This window comes from Schistocerca gregaria, chromosome 9 (assembly GCF_023897955.1).
Source record: "Schistocerca gregaria isolate iqSchGreg1 chromosome 9, iqSchGreg1.2, whole genome shotgun sequence".
NCBI classification, from domain to species: domain Eukaryota; kingdom Metazoa; phylum Arthropoda; class Insecta; order Orthoptera; family Acrididae; genus Schistocerca; species Schistocerca gregaria.
In genome coordinates this window covers 158795843-158814527 of record NC_064928.1, presented here as the reverse complement: position 1 = coordinate 158814527, position 18685 = coordinate 158795843, and the positions used below count along the sequence as shown (strand labels likewise).

The 18685-nt window shown below is 41.6% G+C and overlaps 1 protein-coding gene across 4 annotated transcripts in view; it reads right to left on the bottom strand.

Annotated features, from left to right (window-relative positions):
* Positions 1–18685, bottom strand: part of LOC126292133 (zinc finger protein 865-like) — a 59913-nt gene that overhangs the window by 21294 nt on the left and 19934 nt on the right. For all 4 annotated transcript variants that reach the window (XM_049985967.1, XM_049985969.1, XM_049985968.1 and 1 more), the window contains exon 5: positions 13159–13664. In XM_049985967.1, the coding sequence (XP_049841924.1) occupies positions 13159–13664 (506 nt within the window). The remainder of the gene's footprint in view (positions 1–13158; positions 13665–18685) is intronic.

Sequence of the window (18685 nt, the reverse complement as noted above, 5' to 3'; positions counted from 1 at the left end):
TGATAAAAAGTTGTAAGCACTGAAAACACCATAGACATATACCCACATCAAAAAAGTTTTGCATCACCTTGGTTCTGAGAGTTCCGGAACACTACAGAAAATTGGAATAGAGATCAACATAAATATCATTTCTGCTCTTTTTATTGCTCATGAAAACCACACACTGCATGTTGTACCACCATACAACGAGCCCTTCAGACGTGGAGGTCCAGACTGCTGTACACACCAGAACCTCTAATACCCAGTAGCACGTCCTCCTGCATTGTTGCATGCCTGTACTTGTCATGGCATACTATCCACAAGCTCATCAAGGCACTGTTGGTCCAGATTGTCCTCAACGGCGATTCGGCATAGATCCCTCAGAGTGGTTGGGGGTCATGTCGTCTATAAGCAGCCCTTTTCAATTTATTCCAGGCATGTTCGATAGTATTCAAGTCTGGGGAACATGCTGACCACTCTAGTCGAGAGATGTCATTATCCTGAAGGAAGTCATTCACAAAATATGCATGATGGGGTTGTGAATTGTCATCCATGAAAGACGGATGCTTTGCTAATATGTTGCTGATATGGTTGCACTATTGGTTGGAGGATGACATTCACATATCGTACAGTTGTTACGGCGTCTTCCAATACCAACAGTGGCATACGTTGCCCCGCATAATGCCACCCCAAAACAGCAGGGAACCTTCACCTTGCTGCACTCTTGGACAGTGTGTCTAAGGCATTCAGCCTGACCCTGTTGCCTCCAAACATGTCTACGACGATTGTCTGATTGAAGGCAAATGTGACACTCATTGGTGACGAGAATATGATGACAATCCTGAGCGGTCCATTTGGCATGTTGATAGGCCCATCTGTAATGCACTGCATGGTGTCGTGGTTGCAAAAGAAGGACCTCACCGTGGACGTTGAGAATGAAGTTGCACATCATGCAGCCTATTGTGCACAGTTTGAGTCTTAACGCAATGTCCTATGGCTGCACGAAAAGCATTATTCAACATGGTGGCATTGCTGTCAGGGTTGCTCCTAGCCATAATCCGTAGGTAGCGGTCATCCACTGCAGTAGTAGCCCTTGGGCGGCCTGAGTGAGGCATGTCATCTCCGTATCTCCTCCATGTCCGAACAACGCCACTTTGGTTTATTGCGAAATGCCTGGGCACTTCCCTTGTTAGGAGCCCTTTCTGGCACAAAGTAACAATGCATATGCGATCGAACCATGGTATTAACCGTCTAGGCATGGTTGAACTACAGACAACATGAGCCGTGTATCTCCATCTTGGTGGAACGACTGGAACTGATCGGCTGTTGGATCCCCTCCGTCTAATAGGTGTTGCTCATAAGTGGTTGTTTACATCTTTGGGCAGGTTTATCGACATCTCTGAACAGTCAAAGGGATTGTGTTTGTGATACTATATCCACAGTGAAAGTGCATCTTCAGGAGTTCTGTGAACTGGGGTGATGCAAAACTTTTTTTGATGTGTGTATTATACAATAGGTGTATGACACTTATTGCGAAACTCAGTGGTAATTTTACAATTAAAAATGTCCTTGTATTCCCTAACTTGATAAGAAACATTCTTGTAGTAACCTTCTTTGGACATGGGTAGATAAATGAAAAATAGGAAATAAAGTAAAAAAGGAATAATGAGGTTTCGAACACAGAATGAAAAACTGGAAGTCCACAATGTTAGCCACTGTGCTACCAGTTGGAATTGGGCAGAACCAACTGCATGTTGAAAGGCATCAAAATTACATCAAGAACTTTGATGGTTGTTTACTCAGAAACGGTTGAGTATCTACGGATAAGCCAAAGACACTTGTTCGCTTATTTTCACTCCTTGTCAACTGAGAAAAGTTTCTGAGAAATCAGGGTATGGCACCTGCTGTGTTCTCCTCATAAATAAATATGCTACCTGCCATCTTTGCTTCACTCAGTGTATAGTACACCATCTAAACAAACCTCAGACCGTTAATAAGGTAGTGCCACAGATTTCCCAAAGGTCATACGTAAAGCGTTTCCATGGCTCTTTAACTGACATTAAATCAGCAGATTATAATAATATAATCCTCAGAAATGCCTAATGGAAAGTATAATGTAAATGTGATGACAACACAATTATTGTTAAGACAAATCGCATCAGAATAATAGGTGCATTTTCAACCACAGATGGCGGTAGAAGATGAAATTGAAAGAATAACAGAAGTACATACAGATACCTGGGTGTAACACTTTGTACAGATATGAAATGGAATGAACATGTACGTCCAGTAATGGGTAAAGCAGGTGGTAGACTTCGGTTTACGGGTAGGATACTGTGGAAGGGCAATCAGTCTACAAATCACTCTTGTAACCCAGTCTAGAATGTTGCTCAAGTGTGTGGGATGTTTACCAATTAGAACAAGGTGGGATATTGAACATATACAGAGAATGTCAGCACGGATGGTCATAGGTTTGTTTGACACTTGGAAGAGTATCACAGAGGTGCTGCTGAAACTGATCTAGCAGACTCTTGAAGATAGACATAAATTATCCTGAGAAGGCCTACAAATGAAGCTTCAAGAAACAGTTTTAAATGATGACTCCAGAAATGTACTACAACCCCTATGTATCACGCACATGGGGATCACGAGGACAAAATTAGAATAATTCCAGCATGCACAGAGGCATTCAAACAATCTTTCTTCCAACGCTCCATACATGAATAGAGTGTGAAGATACCTTGATAATCAGTACAACGGGGCATACCCTTTGCTATGCACTCCACACTGGTTTGCAGAGTATAGATGTAGGTGTAGATACTAACACAAGCAAAGGTTGTCAACAGAGTAATCCTTGCAGGCAATCTCAATGAAAGGATACACAAACCAAACACTAAAACAGAAGTGATCTTTGAAACCCTTGAAAGAGCAGTATCAACAAACCCAAGCTCAAAACCTACAAAGCATCTAATGGAACAAGCACAATAGACTTTGTATTATTTAAAAATGAAAGCATAATAGCAATAGCCAAAAGCACGTGGGGCATTACCGGTAGCCCCAATAAGAAAACATATACGCATCACAACAACTGTTGAATTTAATTGGCCATTACTGTTAACTATCCCAAGTAAAAGAGGATATCCGGCAAATTACACATAGGCAAGTTAAAGAAAGCCTAGGAAAAACAGAAAAAGCTACATGTTTAATACAGCTACAACAGGCAAAGGAAGCAATGTAACTATGAACAACGACTCTACAATCCTGTCAAACTTAAATAAAAGACAGGAAATCACAATCACAATTTGATAATGAATGTTATAATGACCAGCAGAAGATGCTGTTTGCACTACATCAAGCCGAAACCACTATGCAACAATACGACCTGTCGCTATATGCCAGGCACAGGAGGTCATACAAAACACTAATAGAGAAGAGGAAGGTCGACCATACAGAAGAAGGTGCTACACAATGAGCATTATATGCATAACCTCGAGCATGAGGAAACAGGCTGTGAACACAGTACAACAGAAATAACAGAAAGTCACATCCCTCCAACAAGACAAGAAATGTACCAATCGTTACCAAAGGCAAAAATCTTCAGGGCCAGACAACATATATATAGGACAGCTCGAAAAATATCACATGGTGGAAGACTACTTGATAGAACTATTCAATAACTGCTTGCGCAAAGGGAAAATTCCAGAGCAATAGATAACATCAACGATGAAAATTCTTTTCACCAGGTAAAGAGAAACCTGCAACCCAGATCCATACAGAGGGTCAGCCCTGGAAAATATACCTTTCAAAATTTCATGGAAATATTCACCAGCAGGCTTTCTGCTGAAGTAAATGCACAAATGCTAAAACCAATCTGGTAAGGGAATAAGCAAACTACATGCAGTGAACTACATAACAGAGCAAGCTCAAGATACACTAAGGAATCCAGGGAAAAATATTTCTTAGTCTTTATAGACTACAGCAAAGCCTTTGACATTACCAACAGAAAAATAATCCCTCAAAAACTCAGCCTGCTAACTGGTTAAACACACCAAATAACAAAAGTACTTCCAGACAGCCTCAGATACAACCACATCCAAATACCTCCAGTGTCACGATTAATGCGTGCGGATGGATATGTGTGTGTGTGTGAGTGTACACCTGTCCTTTTTCCCCCCTAAGGTAAGTCTTTCCGCTCCCGGGATTGGAATGACTCCTTACCCTCTCCCTTAAAACCCACATCCTTTCGTCTTTCCCTCTCCTTCCCTCTTTCCTCAAGAAGCAACCATTGGTTGCGAAAGCTAGAATTTTGTGTGTATGTTTGTGTTTGTTTGTGTGTCTATCGACCTGCCAGCGCTTTTGTTTGGTAAGTCCCATCATCTTTGTTTTTAGATATATTTTTCCCACGTGGAATGTTTCCCTCTATTATATTCATATCATTAATGCATAGTCTGTGATAAATACATACCTTTGCCCAGCCCTCACAAGCTGCTCACATAATTATCAGATAGCCACTACTTTTCCAAGATTGATTTGTCAGAAGCACACCTCCAGCTCCTGTCAGATGATGCCACTAGGCCCCTCATCGTTGACAATACACTGTTCAGCATATAACAACATCAAACTTGCCTTTTGGTATCACTAGTACATCTGCAATTTTTCAGCATCAGCTACCTCAGTGACATCACTGTGTAGGTTCTTCCACAGAACACTGCCTTAGCAAACTCGGTTCACTGTTTTCTATTTGCAGTCTCTGGGTCTCAAGTGCAATCTTGCCAAACCTCAATTTTTTTCAGCCATCAATTGAATATCTAGGTTTTGAGGTTTCTTGTCCTGTATTCAAGTTGTTGCATCACCCTGCTGACACAATCTCGGCTTTGCTGTGGCTGACCTCCATTAATGAACTAAAGCTGTTTCTAGTTTAAGCTGCATACTACCAAACGTTATTACCAGGTGCACTCACTATTGCTCGGACCCTGAAAACACTTTTGTGTAAAAATGCGCCTTTCTCTTGGTCCCCAGCTGGTGACTGAGTGTTCACTTTGCTAAAATCTAAGCTTCAGTTTGCCCCATGTCTGGCCACTTTTCAGCTAGGTCAGCACAGTCTCAGCATGGTCTTGGTACACAAATAAACCACGGCAAAATGACCTGTTGCTTATGCTTCTAAGACCTTAAATCCTGCTCAGCAGAGGCAGTCTCAGATTATAAAGGATGCTTTAGCAATTGCGTTCATCCTCATGAAATTTCACACTTTCTAGTATGGTTCTAAGTTCCATTTAATCATCACAAGCAACTGGTTGCTCTTTTCAACCCTACGGCTTCCGCGCTGGATGAGGTGACACATAATTTGCACCAGTGTGCTCTCCTCTTATCATTAACAGATCCTTTACTGGCCAACAGTGCAACATGCCAACACTGATGCCTTATCTCTGATCTGGCTGAATCTGGAGTTCAATCACGACGAGTTGCTTTGTTTCCATTTAGGTCCTGTGAACCAGAATGTGGTTGATGGTTTTCCCATCACTAGTGCCACAACAGCACCGGTTGTCATTGCAAATCCTGTGCTTAGTCAGGTCGTCTTGTCCTCTCTTCTGTGTACCATGGTTGGCCAGGAAAACCCCTGTGCCATGCCTTGGGTTCCTTGCATAATTACTTCTTCCTCTAGCCCCACCTTTTGTGTGTTTGATGGGGTTCTTTCGTTAGCTATGGAGGATGCTGCTCCCTGGCTTGTGACTCCTGCCTCCTTATGCCGTACTGTACAGCAGCTTCTGCACATCCGTCCCTCTCGCACCATAACTTTGCCCTGCGGGCATGTGTATTGCCTGAGCATATATCAGGACAATGCATGGCTTATTGTGCTTGTATAACTGGGTTCAGCAACAAGCAGCCCTAAGAGTATCTTTTTCCCCCCTGGCTGACAGCGCAGCACCTGTGAGAGCATCTATATGTTGATTTTACTGGGCCCTTCCTAATTGGTATTGACTCATTACAGTGGACATCTATTCCCAATTTCCCTACATGGCACACTGCCCATCCACATCCATGGTGACCACTATTTCGGCCCTATCTAAGATTTTTAAAATTGAGGGACTTCTGTATACTGTAATTACCAATAATGGAACCCAGTCTGTTTCATGAGAATTTGCGTCTTTTTGTCAGGATAGTGATGTTCCCCTGTTTCATCCTCAATCTAAGTGCATGGTTTGGATGTTTAAAACTCATATGTATCCAGTAGGTCCCCCGAAGCTGTTTTAGACCCTTTGTTTTTGTTTTTTTTCCTAGTTCATATCATTTCACTCCAGCGGGGGGACATGAACCCAGTGGAGCTGGACACTCCTTCACCTGCTTCACTCCACGCCATGTCCGACGGCATTGCCGGCTCCGCAACGTTTCTGGCTGGGTGCACCTGTCTGGGGTCATGGTTTCGGCCACTGGCTGAACTAGTTTCCTGCTGCCATTGAGTCTCACTGCAGTTGGTACCTGTGCATCATCTGCACTCCTGATGGGCAGATGTAGCATCAGTTCAACCACTTGTGGCCACATACAGGGGAGGGGATATCTGTTCTAGAGGGGCCATTACCTCCTGCGCACCCACCGATGCCTGTTCCTGTGTCACAGACAGTCGGGTTCACACAGCAGTAGGGATCACTGCCTGGCAGATTGCTCTCTGGGGTTACTGCCTCCGCCCCCACTCTTTGACTGCCATTGCCAGCACAGCCCCCGCTGCTCCTGACGCCACAGCAGCTGCCGCCCCTGATGCTGGGTCCTATATGGCCGTTGTCTCAAACACTCCTGGTGACACCTCCAGCACTGTCTGCTGACCTTGACAAGGATGTCGCTATGGAGATGCTCTCCCTTGTCCAGCCCCACAGCCTCTCTAGAGGGGTGGGACAGAGTGCTAACCTGCCCCCTCATCACCTCTGTCACGACCACATGCTGAAGCAGCCACTGTTGTCGGGCGATGAAAGGGCGTCAGCTCTGTCATTGGTGTTTTCTGTAGCTTGTAATCTCAGAGCCTTGTGAGATCAGTGCTTTTTTCATCGTACCAGAGTTTTTTGGTATCAGTGCTTTTTCTGTACCATTATTTTTTCTGCACCACATATTTTTGTTCCTTTTGTTTTTATGTATGTATGTATGTATGAATGTATGTAGTTTTCCCACTCCCTAGTAGGGAGGACTGGTGTACCTTCACTCATGATGTGCAAGATTTCAGAGGTCACACATCCATACAGTTCACATGCCCGCTTATAGAGGCCACCTGAATCAGCCCCTGGTGCGCTCTAGTGAGCCACCAATTAAAAAGTATTATTTAAGTTATTGCAAATGAGTGCTCGGCCTATTCTGTAACCTGTATTACTGTTGTCTAGTCAATATGTTCAGTGCTACGCACAACCTATACTTCACTGTATCTTACATGTTGCTCTGTACAGTACATGTTTCATAAATCTTGCTTGTTCTTGATAAAATCATGCTTATTCTTGCTATAGCAGTGTGTATTTACAATGAAACTAAAATATGACTCATTACAGGAATTTGTACTTTCATTTGATAAAATGGAAGAAATTCGGCACTGACCACCAGTGTAGCAAGTTCTCCGAGTGTGCAAATCCATCTGTTTTGCCAGGTAATGATGAAAAACTTTGAATGGATCTTGAATACCCTGACTATGGAGTTCTTTCTCAGAAATAAATATGTCACATAAAAACCTCAAACACTGTAATGTAGATAGCTGATGGACTTTTATCAATAAAATATATATCCACCACTGTCTCTATGTGCCACATGAAACCATTCGGATACATTAATAAAATAAAAAAAAATAAATAACTGAAGAAAAAGGATAAGAAGGCAGTAGAAAAAGAAAGGAATTGGCTGGAGGCCTCTACAATGTATGTATGATAGAGAATGAAAAAAAAATGAGTAAGCAGAGTGACAAAGAAAGAGGTGCTGACGACCAGCACAAGAAGTAAGGCAGTTACTGGATGTAAATGAATATTGACAAAGAAACTAACTGGTACTGACAAAGAATTACTGAATTTAAAAACTGGTTTACAAGGATACGATCTGCTCAGTGAATGACTGTAAATACCAAAACCTGGAGCAACAAGTGGCTGACCACAAAAAGTAGAGACAACAAGAACCTGCTTGTAGAGCGGCAAACTGAAGTTAATTATGATCATACAGAGTATCTTCACAAATAGGTGACTGGCTGGGGAACACATTATACTGGGTGCTGAAAGTTTCACAGAAGTGAAAACAACGTCAGGCATCCCACAATGAAGTGTAATAGCAGCTCTAATGTTCCCAGTATATAGAAGTTTGACAAAAATGTTGAACCACAAAATGTTGAACCACAACAAGAAAAGTATGCTTGCACAGAAATGCAGATTCTAGAAAAGCCTGCAGGTTGCACTGTTGGGCGATTTCATCTCAAATCACACAGGTCAAGAGTGAATGTGTCACATCACTATTTCAAAGTTTGTTGAAAAAAATATATGTTAAGTTCCACATGATACATCTCCAAAACTACAAAATTTTGATTTTCTGATGATTTGTTAAAATGCTACAGATCTCTCTAAATAAGAGTATATGTGAAAGTGTCATAATAAAAGTGGAAATTGAAAAACTGTAATAAAGAAACTGAAAGTGATAGAGATCTGAATTTATTTTCCATAAATGCTTTGAGACATGATTAACACACGCACACTTCTGAGCTTTTTTCATGTTTTTAAAAATAAATTATGAAAATTTGTAACTATTTGTGAATTTCAAAATTATGTTTTGGAAATATGAATAGTCACAGGATGTTAACTGTCTTGAGAAACTAACTGTCAGCTATGATAGTAATGCATGAAATTCTTAAACTATCAAAATATTTGTACATAAAGATGGAAGAATATGAAATTTTTTGGTTATTTAGAAATTCTTTTTTCCAAACCCTTCTATCTTAAATATTCTAAAAATTTCATGGTACATTAATTGGTCGTTGTACTTAGGGAATGTACAATCAGAGCCCCGTCCTCACAGCTTTACTTCTGCCGGTACCTCATCTCCTACCTTCCAAATGCATATCCTTTCTTTCAGGAGTGCTAGTTCTTCAAGGTTCATAGGAGAGCTTCTGTAAAGTGTGGAAGGTAGGAGATGAGGTACTGGCGGGTAGGTTTGCTGTTCCTTAATCTATCTTCTAAGATAAGTCGTAGGGTCAATATTGCCTCACGTGTTCCAATACTTCTACGGAATCCAAACTGATCTTCCCTGAGGTCAGTTTCTATGAGTATTTCCATTCGTTTGTAAAGAATTTGCGTTAGTATTTTGCAGCTGTAACTTATTAAACTGACAGTTTGTAATTTTCACAACTGTCAACACACGCTTTTTTTGGGATTGGAATTATTATATTCTTCTTGAAGTCTGAGGGTATTTCGCCTGTCTCATACATCTTGCTCACCAGATGGTACAGTTTTGTCAGGGCTGGCTCTCCCAAGGCTATCAGTAGTTCTAATGGAATGTTGTCTACTCCCAGGGCCTTGTTTGGACTTAGGTCTGTCAGTGCTCTGTCGAACTCTTCACGCAGAATCATATCTCCCATTTCATCTTCATCTACATCCTCTTCCATTTCCATTTATATTGTCATCAAGTACATCGCCCTTGTACAGATCCTCTATATACTCCTTCCACCTTTCTGCTTTCCCCTCTTTTCTTAGAACTGGGTTTCCATTTGAGCTCTTGATATTCATACAAGTGGTTCTCTTTTCTCCAAAGGTCTCTTTAATTTTCCTGTAGGCAGTATCTATCTTACCCCTAGTGATATATGCCTCTACATCCTTACATTTGTCCTCTAGCCATCTCTGCTTAGCCATTTTGCACTTCCTGTCGATCTCATTTTTGAGACTTTGTATTCCTTTTCGCCTGCTTCATTTACTGCATTTTTATATTTTCTCCTTGTATCAATTAAATTCAATATTTCTTCTGTTACCCAAGGATTTCTACTAGCCCTCGTCTTTTTACCTGCTTGATCCTCTGCTGCCTTCACTACTTCATCCCTCAAAGCTACCCATTCTTCTTCTACTGTATTTCTTTCCCCAATTCTTGTCAATCATTCCCTTATGCTCTCCCTGAAACTCCGTACAACCTCTGGTTTAGTCAGTTTATCCAGGTCCCATCTTCTGTTACCCAAGGATTTCTACTAGCCCTCGTCTTTTTACCTACTTGATCCTCTGCTGCCTTCACTACTTCATCCCTCAAAGCTACCCATTCTTCTTCTACTGTATTTCTTTCCCCAATTCTTGTCAATCATTCCCTTATGCTCTCCCTGAAACTCCGTACAACCTCTGGTTTAGTCAGTTTATCCAGGTCCCATCTCCTTAAATTCACACCTTTTTGCAGTTTCTTCAGTTTTAATCTACAGTTCAGAACCAATAGATTGTGGTCAGAGCCCACACCTGCCCCTGTAAATGTCTTACAATTTAAAACCTTGTTCCTAAATCTCTTTCTTACCATTATATAATCTATTTGAAACCTTCCAGTATCTCCGGGTTTCTTCCATGTATACAACCTTCTTTTATGATTCTTGAACCAAGTGTTAGCTATGATTAAGTTATGCTCTGTGCAAAATTCTACCAGGCGGCTTCCTCTTTCATTTCTTACCCCCAATCCATATTCACCCACTATGTTTCCTTCTCTTCCTTTTCCTACTGTTGAATTCCAGTCACTCATGACTACTAAATTTTTGTCTCCCTTCACTATCTGAATAATTTCTTTTATCTCATCATAAATTTCATCAACCTCTTCATCATCTGCAGAGCTAGTAGGCATATAAACTTGTACAACTGCAGAAGGCGTGGGCTTCGTGCCGATCTTGGCCACAATAATGCGTTCACTATGCTGTTTGTAGTAGCTTACCCGCACTCCTAATTTTATATTCATTATTAAACCTACTCCAGCATTTTCTACATTTGATTTTGTATTTATAACCCTGTACTCTTCTGATCGGAAGTCTTGTTCCTCCTGCCACCAAACTTCACTAGTTCCCACTATATCTAACTTTAAACTATCCATTTCCCTTTTTAAATTATGGCTGTAGTTTTGTCTTGCCTTCAGCTGTTCACAGCACCAGCACAGCAAGGCCGTTTTGGTTAAAGTTACAAGGCCAGATCAGTCAATCATACACACTGCTGCCCCTGCAACTACTGAAAAGGCTGCTGCCCCTCTCATTTGTCTGGAATCTCAACAGGTACCCCTCCATTATGGTTGCACCTACAGTATGGCTAGCTGTATCGCTGAGGCACGCAAGCCTTCCCACCAACGGCAAGGTCCAGGGTACGTGAGGGGGGGGGGGGGGGGGGGGGATGGGGGGCTGTATCTGGTAATATGACAGAAAAGATGGCATTCTGTGACTTTAAAAACCAGAAAAAAAGACGCGGAAAAATTAACTTAGATTTTGTATTATCATCCTTAATTTGTAAGTTAAAGGAAGCCCATAAGTGTGTGGGTGTCAACTAAATTTCTGCACACTAAAAGAGAGCTTTGACACAAAATATATGCCAGGTCTCCAATACTTTTGGTTTATTAGTTGTATTTTTTTGCTCTCTAGTGTTATAAGAGTTATATACAAAATATACATTTTCAAAGGGCCATACCATTTACATAAATTAAGATAAAATGAAAATACTTTATTTCTTAAATCTTATGATACAGAGATCTAACATATATTTTTCTGGAGACATCCATGACCACAAGTTGACAAGCCCTGTATGATTTGAAATGAAATCACCCTGTTGTATTTAATCACAAATGGGAGTCATGCATTGTCCTCAATACACTGCAAGTGTCAGTCAAGGTCAAATAGTGTTCTGTGTAGCTCTGAGTGAATTACACTTTCTGTCCGGAAAGTATTGCGTCACCAACTTAATATTCTTTGAAGTATAACCCTTCTGCATTGATACAGTTTTGCCACTGTGATTTCCGTGCATCATCACCGGGATACTCTTCAGGGAAGTCGTCAAAGTAGCTTGCACATCGTCCACCAAGCCCAGATGCTTTCCTTTGATGCCCCTTCTCAGCCAAGGAAACAAAAAGTCCCCAAGGGCCAGATCAAGACTACAGGGTGGCTGTAGCACCATTTCACCGGGGAGTTGCTCATGAGAGCCTCCTTCTGACACGGCAGCGATGTCTTATGCCATTCTGTACTCTGTCTATTTGACTCTGGATTATACTAAAAGACCCATGACATCACTGGTGATCACATTGTCCAGGAAATTGGGATCAGTGTCACAGAGTTGCTCGAGTTCTTCACAGTCCCACTTGGTGTTACTTCCACACATCAGTCAAAAGTTTGAGTGCAGATTTTGCACAAATTTTCCACATGGCCAATTCCTTTGATACAATCTCATGAACAACCATTTTTGGCAAGTCTAATATTTCTGACATCAAGCAAACAGTCATTTGACAGTCTGAATTCAGTAACTGGAGCACACAAGTCAGAAAGTCGTCTGCTCGTGATGTTGACAGGCATCTGGCATGGGCCTCGTTGGCAACCTCTCCCCCCCTGCGACGCGTTACTTTCCACACCACACCTTATATGTGCTGCCATAACTGAACTTGATCTCTTGCTTAGAGGTCCTGAGAAACAACATCTTCTGCCACCTGTTTGACTGAGATCTGGAAAGGCAATCATCCCAGAATGCTTCCTTAAGCATTCTAAAATTTTTCAGTGGCATCTTGTTGAGCTTCATGCAAAATTTTATTGCATAGTGTCACTTTAACAGATTTCTCTAAAGTAAGTGCGACACAACCACTATGTAGAGGTTCACAGAAGAAGCTGTCCCAAACGTCCAAGAGCACACATGCAACTGAGTGCCCTGCCACTGGAAAGCTAGCCCCCCTCCCCCCCCCCCCCCCCTCCCCAACTGGTCTGACCACTCTGTGACTTGCAGTCACCTTACGAAAAATTGTGATGCCTTATTTTCCACACCCCACCCTGTATATGCTTTCATAACTGCAAAAGATCTCTTGCTTAAAGCTCTTGAGAAAAAGATATGAGAGATTAAGGCTCATACAGAGACATTTACAAAATCATTTTCCTCTTTCTCAATATGTGAATAGAACAGCAAAGAAAACTGTTAATTGCCCTCCACCACACACTTTACAGGGGCTCGCAGGCTATTTATGTAGGTGTCGACTGACCTTCTCGCAGACAGAACACACAAATCTACCGGTCGGCTCCTCCTTGGTCTCCGCACCGTCTCCTCCAGCTCGACCCGGGCCACCACTGTTGCCAGGTGCCTTCTTCTTCCTCGGGGTACGCCCGCCACCTCTTCCACCCCGCCCGCGGGGTGCGAGGCCGCCCCTCGTACTGCCGGGACCGGGAGGCACGGGCGGCGGGCCCATAGTAGGCGTGCGGCAGAGCACGCCACTGCCGGGCTCGTGCGAGCGCAGCTCCTGGAGGGTCGCGAAGCGGCGGTCGCAGCGCGGGCACTGGTACTGCCACGGTAGGCCCGGCGGGTACGGTGGGCCTCCGGGTACAGGGCCAGGACCCGGGTGTGGTTGGAGGTGCATTCCGGGATGTCCCTGCAGCTGAGGTGGGCCTCCGGGAATGCCGCTCCCGTCGCCACCTCCCCCGTTCGGCCCACCGGGCCAGGAACCCTCCACGAATACCAGGGTAGGTGTCTGACCGCACATTAATAAACAGCCTGGCAACAGAAAGGCCATATTATAATTGATTAGGCCTCTGCGGCTGAAGTCAGGTGACATAAAAGTTCTCTGGGTATGGTGCAATGTCATACTGTAAAATCACCTTCTGTCACCATTTTTGAACAAAGTATAAGCAATTATAAAATAGTGCTGAGTGCAAAATTGTGACTGGAGGTTTCCCATTTCATTCCTTTTCTACAGTCCATGTTCTCCTACTATTCTTCCTTCTAATTACTTTCCTGCTATAGAATTCCAGTCCTGTTTACAACTAAATTTTCATCTCCCTCATCTAATGAAATAATTTCTTTTAACTTTTCATACATTCTCTTCAATTTCTTTATCATCAACGGAGTTAGTGCGGTGGTGGCGTTTTCTTCGCCTCCATCTTAGCTATTACCATATCACCCGATCATGAGACAAGGTTTTTCTCAAATTCATCTGCTGAAAAATATGGGGTCATCTTGTATTTGCAGGTTAAAGCATTTCTGCTGAGGTAAACTTTTTCACAGTGTTTAATAGATTAATATAGGGGTTGTCTTATATTCATATATGAAGCTGTGCCTATTGACGTTTTTAAAAAATTTATTTTGAAGAGTTCTGAAGGATAGAACTTCGCAAATAATACTTGAGTTTGAATAGGCCCAAGATTTCCCAATATGCAGAGGCGCTTGATACAGTATTGATCTTGCTCAATCAATCATGTGACATTTCATCATGGTGTTAGTGCAACAGATGGATTTTTGAGACACTATGAATTAAATACAACAATCTAATGATTTGCGCAAAAAAAAAATTGACACTTTTGTGAAATGCAAGAGGAAATAGAATTAAATTCTATCAACTCACAAACTTATGTTGTATTTGAATAGGTTCGCAATAGAGGTTCTCATCAGCGGCGGATACATATCACCCCCTTGCGGGGCTGCCTGCATTGCCAACCACACTGCTCCTGCCAGTCAGCCCGCACGCTATTCATTCATTTCTTTCATCAATCAACTCGACTGAATCGAGTTATCAGGTAGTTGTACTTTCCTATGCAGCATGAGTGTCCGCATCATTGTATTTTATACGTTTCTGTCTGGCACACAGATAGCTAACACATACCTACGAGATCTCAATACATTATTCTGTCTGTCATTTGTTCGGGACAAGTTGTGAATATTCTACTGTTTTGAGATTAAAAAGAGACTAATGAGAGAGATTCTTCAATACAAGGAAACGAGCATAAACACCATTAATGATTGTGCTTCGTTATGTAAGTGATGTCTGCTTGTCCTAGATCTGTCTATCATACTTTGCACACACTGTACAAAATATTTGCTTGTCTACCTGGATCTACTGCTACAATAGAAAGAAGATTTTCAACATTGTGGCATAACCAATTTACCAGAAAGAATAGGCGCATAGAATGCATCATTTAGGGAAGAGAACCACAACTGTAACTTTTTTATATCATAAGATGGCATTGTCTTGCATATGTGTATAATCAGTTTAAATAAGAATTTCTTAAACTTTTCATGTGAGTTGATTATTTTTTATTACAGTAAAAGTACAGGTAGCTCAAGATATTTTTAGTGCCCCCTCCTTGAGGGTTTTCTGTATCCGCCACTGGTTCTCATGCATACATAAATACTGCTCAAATACATTTATGCTGATTTTTAAGTAAAGGTAACATTCAAAGGTGAAAATCAGAAAATGTTAACAGCTTTTAAATCAGATTTAGAACAAGATGATGACATTCATATGAAATGAGAAAGAAAATTAATCCAAAATTAAATGTCTACTAACACAAATCGCACAGAACTGACAAACTGTAGTTTACCTGAATACATTTGCACTCAGAATTGAACTGATTTTAAAACTGGACAACTCCTTAACAGTAGCATACATTTCTGAAGGAGATGTTAAAAGTCTAGACTGGGGCCAACTATGTACTTGCTTGTTCCATGCAGCAATGTTGTCGACACTCACTGTGAGGTCTGACACAAATGACAAGGGGATGTGTCAGCTGCTGGTTCTACACAGCCAATTAGAGAGTGGCAGGCATAAAATATATTTTTCTAGCAAAAGACATTGTAACATTCTAAGGCCAGAATAGAAGCGAAATCCAAACTGCGTGCGTGTGTTTGTGTTTGTGTGTGTGTGTGTGTGTGTAAGAAAAAACCACACAACACATTCAGAAGAAACAGCCCAATATTTGTGACAACAAAGATATAAATTTCATACAGCTGCCCTGTTAGGATGATGACAACGGTGATTAAAAATATGGGTGGCATGGACGACAGTCTAAACAAGAAAAGCAGCGAAGATAAAAATTAATGTAAATAATTTGTTTCTGTTTATTTTATTTCTCATTGTTTTACGAAAATGTATACAACCAATAAATGTCATATGTTTAGTACAGGTGTAATGGTAACTTTTTAGGGAGATACCTTACATCAATAGAAGTACGTAATTTTTACTAGGGTTTTACGAGGGCTGTCCAGAAAGTAAGTTCTGATCAGTCACTAAACTGAAACCACAGTGAAAATCAGAAACATATTATCTGCAAGAGTTAGCTAAACTTTGCAGATACTTCTCTACATAGTCGCCGCTCCAACTTAGCGTTATAGCAAATTTCGAACACCATCGTCATAGAAGGCAGCCGCCTGTGCTTTCCGATAATTCTCTATGCTGGCCTATAGCGTGTAGCCTGCGTCCAAGTTTTGTTTTCGTATCCAGTGTTTCATGTGAAGAGAGATGATACTCAGGATGAGCCGATTACGACTGTGTTGTGGGTGATCGAACACTTCCCATCGAAACGGCTCCAGGAGCTTCTTCACTGCCCCTGCAGAGTGCGGCTGAGGATTACCATGGAGAAGGAAGTGCATGACAGTTGTGTAAGGTGGACTGGATTCATTAAGGTGAAGCCTCTCAGCGGGCCCTCCTACCTGGTGGGAGACATCGTTGTTCTAGGTATCTTTACTCGCTCACAGTGTGCTCACAACTGCAAAGAGTGTCTTGATGCGATCAACGGTCATACTAGAGACACTGTCCAACACATCTGTGCAAAGCTTCATCGGGTTTTCACTGTGGTGGCCATTACACCTGTACTAAGCATATGACATTTATTGGTTGTATACATTTTCATAAAACAATGAGAAATAAAATAAACTGAAATAAATTGTTTACATTAATTTTTATCTTTACTGCTTTTCTTGTTTAGACTGTCGTCTGTGCCACCCATATTTTTGATCACCATCGTCATCATCCTAACAGGGCAGCTGTGTGAAATTTATAGCTTTGTTGTCACAAACTTTCTGGACAACCCTCATATTTAAAGGACATATTGTTTACCAGCGAGGTGACTACTCTGGAGGTGACTGGGGAGATTATGATGCAAATATAGTTTCTGATTTTTACAATGAAATTCTCAGTTATTTTGGATAGCTGACAACCTTTCTTCGGGAGTGTTTCGCACTGGAGAGTTATAGTTCACATCACTAATTTTATACCAAAAATTAGTGCAGAGATGCAAGTGCTAAGGCAGTCGCTACACGAGAGACCTCTGTCAAGTTTCACACCCTCTTTGAATATTGCTTCATACACGGCGCACAGGTGCATGCATAATGGTGACTCACATGCAAGCTCTCTTTCAGGATGTGGGCTTGTGGATGTGAAATTCAGATGTGGTATTAAAAAATTTAACTGTCACTAGATGGGTCATTACAAGTAAAATGTTTTCTTTCTGAAGACATTAAAGAATTCAGCGGGCCCCACACCTTATCCGGCTGAAAGCCGCCATCAGGATTAATAAAATCTTCTGCCAAATGAATTTCCACTGATTCTCTAATAACTGAATCCCAGAAGGATCTTGCTGAGGCCGAGATTTTCATGGCAGAATAATCCATGCTCAGGTGGTCACATATCTTCTGCCTTAAGTTGTGCTGGCCTGATGTGCAGAATATCCATTATGTTTGAACACAAACTGTAGATGTTTTTGCAAGGCTGTCTGCACCAGACACAACTTGTGTCCAATGCACCAGTGTTTGAAGGACGCCCATACTTTGTGATGGATGGTGGCAACTAGATACCTGCAAATGCAGGTCTATCAGTGTGGAACTACGATAACCGGAATGCTGCAATGATCCATCCACTTTCTGACTGACCAAAACATCCAAAACAACAGACAGCCACCTTTTTCCACTTCCATCGCAAATTTGATTTTCTTGTGCATTGATTTCAGGTGCTGCAGAAAGTGTGACAGTTCTTCACTGTGGGACAGCACTACAGAAGCTATCATCTACATATTGCCATGTGTAACACACTCATCTGAAGATGCTGAATGGTTGTTGGCCGAAATACCATCACAAACTGACTATGTCATCCAATGGAATCCTGAAACTTCATGGAATAATTTAGATAATGCACCTAACACTAATAAGTGAAACATCTTATCAAAATTTACAATTAAATTAAAACATTGAGTGCACAAAGTTCTTCATCAGAGGGCATCTGAGGTATGTTATGCTTGTGTACATCGGGCTCAATTGCCTGGACCCACACAGCCAGCAAGTGCAGCAAGCTGCAGAAGTTGTCTTCTGCTGCGGGAGGGCATAGCACATTGCTCCCGACTGAGCTGTCTGAGGACTTTGTCAAAATTCTTGAAATACACCGAATTCCTGAAGCCACTCTGAAGACTATTTATCTGTTTCTTTCATATGATGTCCATATATTTCAAGTTCTTCCAAGACGGTCAAAAAAGTCCCTTAAGATGTTGTGTGTAACATTTCAGAATGTGCCTCCATTGGTCCTACTGAGTGTTTAGCTTCTCTTAGATGTTCTCCAAATGCTCTCTTGTCATTTCATAGTAAAGTGTGTTTTTTAAATCTGATCTCAAAAGTTCCACCAGTCTGACCTATGCACTGTTAATTACAGTCATTAAGTTAATATTGCACGTATCCAATGTCCGATGTACTAAATTCACAACTTTGTTTATGTGTATCACGTTTTAGCTTACAATGAAGAGTTTCACTTGCAC